This window comes from Austrofundulus limnaeus, unplaced genomic scaffold (assembly GCF_001266775.1).
Source record: "Austrofundulus limnaeus strain Quisiro unplaced genomic scaffold, Austrofundulus_limnaeus-1.0 Scaffold955, whole genome shotgun sequence".
Classification (NCBI taxonomy): Eukaryota; Metazoa; Chordata; class Actinopteri; order Cyprinodontiformes; family Rivulidae; genus Austrofundulus; species Austrofundulus limnaeus.
Window position 1 is genome coordinate 84,614 of NW_013953357.1, and position 10,910 is coordinate 95,523.

General features: G+C 39.3%; 1 protein-coding gene across 1 annotated transcript in view; it reads right to left on the minus strand.

Moving 5' to 3' along the window:
* The window catches only part of gxylt2 (glucoside xylosyltransferase 2), a 19,486-nt gene that overhangs the window by 5,950 nt on the left and 2,626 nt on the right, over positions 1–10,910 (minus strand). Inside the window, exons 2-5 of the mRNA XM_014029812.1 lie at positions 8,169–8,367; positions 3,723–3,854; positions 1,212–1,463; positions 763–886 (exon numbers count right to left, since the gene is read on the minus strand). Of these exons, the coding sequence (XP_013885266.1) occupies positions 763–886; positions 1,212–1,463; positions 3,723–3,854; positions 8,169–8,367 (707 nt within the window). The remainder of the gene's footprint in view (positions 1–762; positions 887–1,211; positions 1,464–3,722; positions 3,855–8,168; positions 8,368–10,910) is intronic.

Consider the following 10,910-nt stretch of genomic DNA (forward strand, 5'->3'; position numbering starts at 1 on the left):
GTATAATACGGACGGTAAAAAGCGGATTTTTGAACAGTTTAACATATCGATCTGTTGTGATTTAATGTCATACAATTACATATTTGTTTAGTGTACACATCTGAGGCCGTTTTAATGCGCTATTCCGAAAACCTCCAGCTGTGCCATCTATCATAAAGCCAGGCTGTGGAAGGTGGGGGGGCTAAGTAATTATGTGGTGGGAGTGAGCGAATTAAGCGTCACTACAAGGAATAAATCCAGTAAGTTTTTAGCCCGGTGACCTGGTGGGTGATGTACATTTGATGTGATTAGCTCAGTAATAATGTCTTTATAATGTCTTAAAATAAGCTGCTTTGGATCCAGCATTTCATCCACTGGTTTGTGAGAAGTATTACCAAAGCTATAGACAAACATAAACACAGAGGCAAACACAATATCTCCTTTGGCAGAGGACGATAAACAGATGGATTTTTGTTTCATGGGCTAACTGGAAAATTCTCTAGAGGCAGTAGAGAGTTCAAAGCCTCGGCAATTAAAACTAACATTTTCTTTGCTCATTTCAGCTCAGTTGTCTCAGAGATCATGCCAGTGGCTATGAGCTCTTAACAGCCYCATTTGGCTGCTGCAGCTGGAACGCCGGCTGCTGCCACTGCCTGCAGCTGGATACTGAGTCATGATGAGAACTGGTTTAAAACACGGCAGAATTGGCAACTGTGGTGAAGACTTTATTTTCCACCATCACTGCTGGCGGCATGAAGAAACCAGTAAAAAAAGGCATTGCACCTGGGTTGTAGTGGAAAATGATGTTGAGCAGGTCCTGGTCSCCCCAGGTTATGTGGTTCTTGTATTTCTGGTAAAGTGGATGGAGAAGATCCTCCCATGACAGACCGCTGAGAATCATGCTATTCTGTAATAAGCAGCAAAAAAAACAACAAGAAAAAAGCTCAACAGAAGCCTTAAATGCATCATCAAAGGAGGTACACATTTACACTCCACTTTCCATTTGTAATCTGCAGCCAGTGAAAGCTGCTAAAATGAGCTCTGAGGCAACAAGTCTGCGATGTCGGCATGGTAATCTCAAAAGCTTCAATCACAGGCACTTGGAGCCCTCAGCCTTTGACTGGAGCTCAAAGAAAAAAAAAATACTTGAAAATGCAAAGAAGGTACCGCAGCCCACTTTAGCCTCCGACTAATCAGAGGGTGGGTAAATACGGGCTGCAGTCGGAGCTCACCTTAAACAGCGTGCTYCGGATCCTTGTGAGATTCATCAGCATGACGCCCGAGTTGACCCCCGTGTCTCCGTAGAACGGGTGCCGGGCGAAGCGGCTGTACCAGCCGATTTTTGGCACCTCGTGCTCCGGGGCCATTGCTGCCAGCTGGGTGCTGTTGAAGGCCTTCAGGAACACCCAGATGTCGTCCATGGGTCGCAAGAACAGCACATCTGTGTCCACATATAGTAACGAATCCACGTCTTTCAGGATAACCTGGGGGTACAGTTCATGTCAGTATAGTACTAACACAGCAGCTTTGTATGGCTTCAGTGTTTGTAGAGCTGGGCGGTATGACCCAAATTATATTATATCACAGTATTTGCAACAATTATCCTGATATCACAGTATTTGATGGTATTTTTATTTTCACGGCTTTCATCACAGCTCAGCTGATGATAAAATTTACAAACATTGCTTATTGATCAGCAAACCGTGGTCAGCTGAATTACCCTTTCTGCATCACAGGAACTACTGTATTTCTTGACTTTTTTCTTTTATGGTTTCTCTCTCTGTGTTGCTGTTTCCCTCCTCTACGCATCTTTTCCTCTCTGCCTGGTTGTAGACAGTAGTCATACATTTTGGTACAGACGTGAAGGAGGAGGGTTGAACACATAATTATTGGATCTATCATTTTATGTTATTTAATAAAACTTAACAAGATGACTCAGCCGCCGAGCACCAGTCAACTCAACCCTGGTACAAAACTACTTTCCCCCACAAAATAAGACACARTAACGTCTCAAACCCTACATTTAATTCACACTTCCTTGCACAAAAGACATGAATTTGTGAATTTCCAACTGTCCCTGCTCACTGGAGCGTCAAGCGTTAGCTAAGATTTTGGTGTCAATCGAAGCAGAATGATCCCCTCTACCAAAGGTTACGCCCACATTTTCAAAATTATTATCTATGTTAATTTTATGGTGATTTTTCTGAGAGTATCATTTTTTCTGATACACCCTGTAGTTAAGAGTGTAGCTTAGATCAGTGATTCCCAAACAGGGGTATGTGTACCCCTAGGGGTATGCGAGCATATTACAGGGGGTACATGGAAAAATATCCCAGGTGTGTAAAAAATTAATAAAAATAGGACTGAGATATGTAGGGCCCTATGATTTCCACAATGCGGAAGATGCAAATGAAATCACGAAGTTGACACAAAATGGTATCCTGTATAAAACGCGGAATCTCACGGAATTTGTATTTTGGACGTTGCTGCTTCCTGCACCTGCCATTACCTGGTCTAATTACTTATTCACTTTTAAGGCAATGTATTTATCTTTATGTTTAATTTGAGTTGAAAAGAATAAAATGCCTGAGAATTAAACTTCTAGAGGGTTAAATAAATAATTTTCATTTAATAATCGGTTGTTATACATTATAGTTTTGGAGAATCATCATTACGGTTGACAGAGGGGGCACTAGTGGTATGACACAATGGCTCAGGGAGTACACAAGTCTAAAAAGGTTGGGAACCACTGGTTTAGAGTGTTTAGTCTTCAGTTCAGACAGTTTTAGTGTGTTTTGAATCAAACTACGAGTGATTCTTTTAAATGAGGAGCAGAACTCGGAGGTCTGCAGAGGGCAGAAAGACACAACAAGCACGTCTGGTCTCTTAACATTTCTCCCTTCTCGCTCTTAKAGTCAGAAAAATGAAATATTTTTTCTTTGGATGTTTTTTTTATGTGAGAAGTGCAGTCCCATAGAGGAACCCCCCCTCTTTTCCCCAATATGCCCGCCTCCGTCTATAACACCTTCATGTATCAAAGTACCTGGCTGTCTGTTGTTATGAATGTGTTATGAATAGCTGTCACCTACTAGTAGACCAAATTTTAGCTTATCTGTCAAATCAGCGGAGTAATAGACATTTTTGTGTTTTCTAAGGTCAATTAGCTGTGGAGGCCCATTTCAGGTGGCAGGGGATAATTATGCTGTCTATTTAGCCTAAAAGAGGTGCAGATGGCACAATTGCAAAGTTATGATTTTGCTAATTGTGTAAAACTACATGAAAAATGATTCAGCCTCAGGTCATTCAGAACATAGTASATGCTCTCACCAGCTGTTCAGTGAGTTTTCTTTAATAACGTGAAAACTGAATGCCTGCTGATTGCTCTGCAGTGAGGGGAAGACACTATGGATCTGTTGCACCAGCATTATGTCCGATCCATAGCAAGAAAGCTGGCTGTTGTTTCAATGAACACTGGCCTGAAAAGGAAATCYATAAGCAAGCACAAGCTTCACTTAATAAAATGATTGGTTTTAGTCTCCTGAGGCRTCCATTCCTTCTAAGTAAGTGCTGCGGAAAAGGTCTGAAACGATGCAAGTAATTATTTATAGTCATGCACTATAATCGCCATAAACTTCTTGATGCTTATATATAAATCTAATGGATTTAAAGCCCTTTTCCTTTAATTTGGTTCATGAATTTACACATGAAGAGGGTTTGAGGCTAAATAAATGCAGAAGTCTGACCGGGAGAAAGAGTCTCTGAGCAGCACAGGGCTTGAAGAGCTTCTTCCACTCGTCAGCGTCGCCCACAGAGAAGGAGATGGGGTAGATCCTGTACTGGAACCTGGTAGACATGAAGTGAGGCCACTGGTTCAGCTGGAAGAAAAAACATATTTAAGATATAAACAGACTTCCATTGAGGCAGCAAGTGAGGAAAAGGGTCAGCTGAATTATWTTCCCTTTTACCAATTTGTATGATAGATATTTAGTGCAATGAAGTSTAATCATCTTGACTACTAAAGCTAACCTAAGGAACAGAATCATGTTCAGCAGGTGATGCAACAATCAATCAGCTGGTGACCAGAATAGATCAATTATAAACTTGACCAATGACTGGACAATCCAAAACTCAATAATGTGATTTTATTTCTGGTTTGTATATGTACCACAGCCAGGCYTCGATCACAATTCAGCATGTTTCCTTGTCTACAAATATATCATCATCAATTGATAGTTTTTTTATTGCATAAAGAAGACTCAAAGTAGCTGTATTATCTGTGTTTCAGATGGAAGRACAAAATGGATTAAAAATCATTTAATGTTAATATCATGTTTGACAACAATGCAAAATGTGGAATTTCAGAACATAAACCGTTTGTGGCGTGCACACACCAGAGCCAGAATAAGGAAACAGCTCCTTCTGCTCTGGAAGCCAGTGTCTAAAAAGGAAAATCAGGTTGAAAAGAGCCACACTGTGTGAACGTTTTGTACAAGTTTCCAACCAAAGGAGGGAGAAGAAAAATATCTGGTTGTAGCCGCTGCCAACAGAGGAGTACGAGCAAGAAACGACAGTTTCCAAATCCTTACAAAGTTCATCGCAACTTTTACCCATTCCTAATTTTATTACAGAACCGTATTTACAACTTATTTTATGGGTTTTACAAGTCTTTTAGAGTGGTCTTATTTAGCCGTTTGCTTTTATGGTCTCCTGTGGTTATGTTGTTATTCATGATTATTTTATGTAGAGCACTTTGGCTCAAGGCAGTTGCTTTCGAGTGTGCTTTATGGATAAATCGGATTTGATTGTGAAGGATTTGAGTCCACATTCAGTGGCTGTGTGAGCTTGTGCTCGATGTTTCACACTTTGGTGCCACAGTAGAACTTGTCATGTTATGTTGAAGCACAGCCAACCTCACGTTACACAAGACCAAGTAGTCATTGTATGACTAAAGAAAGCTCCAACAAGTGACGCACAGACATCTACTGTACTCTGCATGTTGACTCTTTGTTCGAGTTCCCAAAATCGTGTTTGAATGAATCCCGTTAATACTGCACAGAGGTCTATAAAGTACTTGAAAAAAAATTATTAAGTAAAAGTAAAATTAAATGAACAGAAAATGACTTTGYTAAAAATAAATTTCACTGATGAGAAAACTACTCAAATAAAAGTTATAAAACAGTTCAGAAAAATTGAGAAAGTAAAAAGTACTTTTACACACTCTCAAAAAAATAAACTTTTGAATTTACTGAACCAAACTGGTTCCACTAAGTCAGGTTGAGTAAATTGAGCAATATACGCATATTCTTTGCTCAGTTTACTCAACTAGGCTTAGTGGAGCCAGCTGACATGACTTTGTTGAGTAAATTCAACACTATTATTTAGAGTGCAGAAACATCTTCTTTCATGATGAGTTCCAACATTTTTAATTTTGTAACAAGTAACTAGGTGTTACGTTTTAAAGTAAAGAAGTAAAAGTATTTATTTTAGCTTTAAAATGTAACAAAATCAAAGTAAAAGTAGCTGTTTAAAAACATAATTGGTAAAATTACAATTCCTCAAAGAAACTACACTGTAACAAAGCAAATATGCTTAGTTACTYTGATACTACTACTATGATACTACTCTGATACTGCATTTTAGAGCAAAAATATTGTTTCTTTTAGGTCTGAGAGGTGATTTATATAAATCCACTTTTCTGTGTAAACTTTTAAAGCAAGCTGAAAAATGTAAATAAAGATTCATTAGTTTGATTGTTTTATTATAGAGCTCTATTTGCCATGTAGTTTCAATAAAAAAAAACACATCTAACAGTAAAGCAGTGTTTAGATTTGGGTTATTGGGTCTGTTTTCACATATTATGGTGGGCACGTCTGCAGTTTTTTAACTGCCCTGTAATATGGTGCAATTTTACGTTTAAATTAAATAAATCAAATTTGATTTATTTAATTTAAACGTAAAACTGCACCATATTAAGGAGCTATGTTCTGGCTTATTAAGGAGAAAAACTATCATTATTCATGTAGGTTTTATTTGTACAAATGCATGCTTCCAACTGGAGGATGGGTTTTGTAGAAGTCCAGTAKAGAAAGAAAGCTTTCTAAGTTAATGTTTGCTTAGAGAAAATGATTATCTTCGCACATGAAAACAGTCTTACAAGCTGAAGATTTAGATTTAAGATACTAAATGTTGTGTCTGATTAAATGAGTCAGTTATACATCTAACACACACACACACACACACACTAAAGTTATCTCTGTAAAGGTGACTTTGAAGCAATCCACAGTGTAAAAAAACAAAACAGATGTTTAGGTGATGATATATTACACCTCAGTCTTGAGATAAAAGAGCAGGTAAACATGAGTCAAATTTGAAACAGCTTTAATCTTTAGAAACATGGGAAAGGGTGTGGGGGTAGATTTTCCTGACTTCAGGATTAAATTAGTAAAATTGGCTTTTTTTAATTGATCAACAAATGGAAAAAAAAGATATTTTTACARGATAGTCCAGTAGACTAGGTTCGATTGGGGACCAAAACTGRAACATTTGTTTACATTTTCAGCTGCGGTTCACATTCAAACTGCACTGTACCAAACAAACCAAAACCTTTGAGCAACCTGTTCCCTCCCTCGCCTGTGGTGGCGCTGCACCGAGAACCACTGAACGAAACGACACAAAAATCTCTGAAGAAGACACCGAGCGCAACGTCCTTCTTCACGAAATGTAAACAAACATGGAGTGACGTCAAATTGTTTTTGGTAAATGTGTCAAACTCTTCAACAATGAGGCAGAACCGTGGAGAACGTCGTTTTGGCACCTCAGACTGCTCTGTATGAGATGGCGTGTAGTGATACGAGTGAATCCAACTTCATAGCAGCGATGTCCACCTCGTCAAGCAAAGTATTTGAGTAACTTTATTACAATTACTCAGAATGCCCTCCGTTACAGTCTGCTTGGCATTCACACATGGAGRCGAACAGCACCAGAGATCAACTTAACTGAACCGAGACCCAGGTTTTTAGGCAGATCAGATTTCGTTTTTGTTTTTGGTCCACATCAGAGTTTGATTACGCGTTCACACCTCCCCAAACAAACCAGACTTTCTAGGCAAAATGAACCAGAGTTCGATTAAAGTGGACTAAACAGCGCTGGTGTGAACTCCCCGTTAAGTTCAACACCCTCCATTATAGTCCCAAGTGGTTTTAAGGGGTACTCACTATCATAGAATATTATGGCTGTACGTTTTTTTTTTTATATATTTTTGCATTCTGGCGTCGCAAATGTAAATAAAAAAGTTTAAAAGTAAAAAAAAAAACTTGTGAAAATACCCAATCACATAGCCGACGATTGCCAAAAGGCTGATGACGCCATGCTGGGGACTGGCTAACTAATTGAACCCACAGCTATAAACCTCTGCCAAACTAGCAAGCACAACACCATCTCCTTTCTGACTGAGAACCCTACAGGAAGAAGAAAAAGACATGGAAGTTTTGGAGCAATAAGAAACGCCGCAGGAGAAGGAGGTAGTAATGAGATGGACGGTGCAGTGCAGTCAGAACCTTCTCAGAAAGAAGAGAGAAGCTCAAAAGGTAGAGATGGAGGAGAAAAACAGATTCAGATGACAGGTAAGAAAGTAGAAGACTCGTAATAATGTAATCCTTAGGTGTGGAAAGTGTTTGGAGCACAGAACAATGTTCAGCGACAGTGCTAGGAAGTTTGTCTGTTTGACTTTAACAAACTTCACTCATTTCTCCCAAATTTCCTTGGTTTTCTAGAAAGAATGGGTCCTAACTTCCTCTTTGGATTTATTCCCACAGAACTGTGCAACACACTGATTGGGCCTGTTGTTCCTGCTACAACTATTCTTGCCAGAAATTAGAAAAAAAAAACTGACTGTGTGCAATAGAAATCTGGCTGCCTGGACGGATCTGGACCCTGACATAACATCGCACCCCAAAAAAGGGAAAAATTACCAATGAAKGGCTGTTTTCTGAAACAATTTGAAATTTACGGGTTTGCTTTACTTTTTAACATTTGCCACAGAATATAAAGTATTCATTTGTTTTGTCTATTACATTTAGCTGGAAATGCATTATGAAATGAAAAATTGGGGGTGGGTGATGGATTTAAGCTATGTGGAGCACACATGTTACAAACATATGCTGGGGAATTTCACAATAAAGCTGTCTTACCTTTTCTTTGAACTGTGGCGCCAAGGCGTCTTCAGCGAAAATGTGAAACTTTATCTTCTTCTGGCTGAACAGCAATGCAGATTTAACCATGGTGAGGGTTTCGTCCAGACGATTCCCACATGCTACCACGGCCAGGTGCATGACCTCCTCGACCCGGCTGTGCTTCGGCACATGTCGGACCACATTATTCTGAAAGTTCCTATAAAAAAAGACAGAGGCAAGCATTCAGGAAACTAGTCAAATAGATCACAGGTGGCATATTAACATTCTCCTCACATGTGGACAGAGACATAAAAAATGACCACCACTGACACACAGAATAAGTAGTGTGGAAAGAACAGGATGATGAAAGACTGCGAAGGAAAATACTATAAACCTACACACTTAAAAATACTAGGAAAACATAGCTGTGATGAGGATGGATATTACATTTAAATATAATTTTGGCTAAACGATCTAGGTCCCTGGGAGATGTGGTTTCTGCTACCAAACCTCTCATTTCTGTTTATGTTTGCAAGGAGCCTGACTTGTCGATTTTAAGCCATTATGAGAAATAATTTGTTGTTTTATTTCTTTTGTTGAAGATATATCCAAGTTGTTTGTAACATTAGTTGTGCTTACACTCATTTTTATTTTACTCCRGGTCTCTGATCAGTTTAACCCCTTAACCACCAATGTACTGCCTGCAGTACATTCCCAGTTTGTGGTTACTTCCTCCCTCTTTATAGCCTGACCCTCGCTATCAGGGACTTTTGAATTTGTATAATAGGCTGTTCAAACAATTCGATTGGTTGTCTTCTTTTGATTGACACCTCTTTTGARCAACTGGGTTCATCTAWAGGCTCTCCAGAGCCCTAAATGTGTGGCAAGCCCCTCATGTCCTACCTGTCCATGGTACATGTGATTGATCGACTAGAACTAGCCAATCAGCTCTGAGCTTCATTCTGACAACACAGCTGTGTAGCCAATCAAGTTGCCTTTTATTCAACATGCAGTTTTGGAAATAAAAAAAGTTAATAGTTATAGTGTATTTTAATTTAAATAACTAAACAGTTGCATTGTCTGCATTGTGATACTCCACTTTACAGTTATTGGWCTATTGAGATTGTTCTGCACTGAAAACAGGCAATTTCTGATTCCTAATGTCGGATTCTGATGTCTACTGTCTCTAAAACAAAACATGCCGTTTTCTATTCTGGCACAATTCTTCATATTTTTATTATTAATAGTTGTATCATGGCTACTCAGTGTTAATTTTTGTTTTGTGTGCACTATAGTTTGTAAAGTAACTAGTGTGTGAAACTCTGTACTGATGCTGCTGTGACACCTGAATTCCCCCTCGGTGGGACAATAAAGGCTATTTCTATTCTATTCTATTCTAAATACTAGTAACAGTTACACAAATTACGACTGCTGAAGTTGAAAATTCAGATTGATAGCTTTACAGAGACTATAGGCTTGTGAATTTACTCCACAAGTTTCAAGAGCAATACTTAATTTAACTTGAGTTAGGGGTAGGGTTAGGGTTAGGCCCACATGTTAACAGGTTAAGACCCTTCCCTGTGTGACAAACTGACTACAATGTGGATGGTCTATGAAGGGTCTTGGCAAGATCTTCAGGCACATATTCAAATTTCACTGGGCTCTACGTTATGATCAAGGCGTATGATAAGTTGTGGAGGGGTTTGAGCTTGCAGGAAATTTCTATGCAAAGTCACAGTGGTTTATCATTGTGGCAACAGCAATTCAGGGTGTTGGGAGTGGTGTGGTCACAGCAGTGGTAGCATGTCCATGATGTGGGGTATGTGCACATGTTGAGAATTTGAAGCAGGACTGACCACACTAGTCTCATGTCTGGGCTACAAACACGACAAAGTCATGAAAACAAGCCAGCATAGATGTGACATTGTGGCATCYTTTGGATGCCCTTTTCAGTTTTCAAACGCCTTCTTTCAATGTGGCAACGCCTCAAGACGCCCTCGGGGCATCGCCACATTGAAAGAAGGCCAAACTTCGAATTAGCCAAAATTTAAGACATTTCTCTGGATGAGATGCAACTTTTGCTCTCAAACCACACTAGAAAGGTCTACTAGCCAATATGAATTAGGGTGGGGATGGGCCTTAGGTCTTGGTAAAACTTTGATCCAGCAGAAGTGAGTGTACCAGAGGCGATTGCTCTAAGACTGCAAGGGAAGCTCAGCTTCCCCTAAAAWGTAAAAAAACGCTTTTTACAGTTTTGACATCAGCAGAATGTTGCCCGTGGATTATCTCTTGATGGACAGAAGAAAGGAAGAGRGCATGTTTTTATTTTGGAATATGAACGCGACATGACGAGAGAGCAGTGATAAAAACTGCTCCCTGCAGGAGAGAGAGGCTAATCTCCACATGATGCTCAGAATGTAGAAGGTTTTAATAGTTAACTGACTGATTCTTACTATTTATTTTTGCTCTTGTTTGTAGAGTGATGTTTAATCTATTTACACACTTGTTTTAGGGAAGATTAAGTGCAGTGAATTTATTCATTCATCCCTAAGAAATGTGAAATGATGCTAAGTCAGAGATCCAGAAAAGAAAATCTGTCATTTTTAGCAGGTCAGCTGTGGAATAAAAAGAGCTGCTAAAAGTATAAATAACTATGTTAAATCATTTTCGTTTATTCAGAAGACACACCGTTGCGCACCGTACACCCCCCCCCCATGCTGCGTGGGCGCAGGTGGTCTCAGATGCGGGTTTGAAATAAGC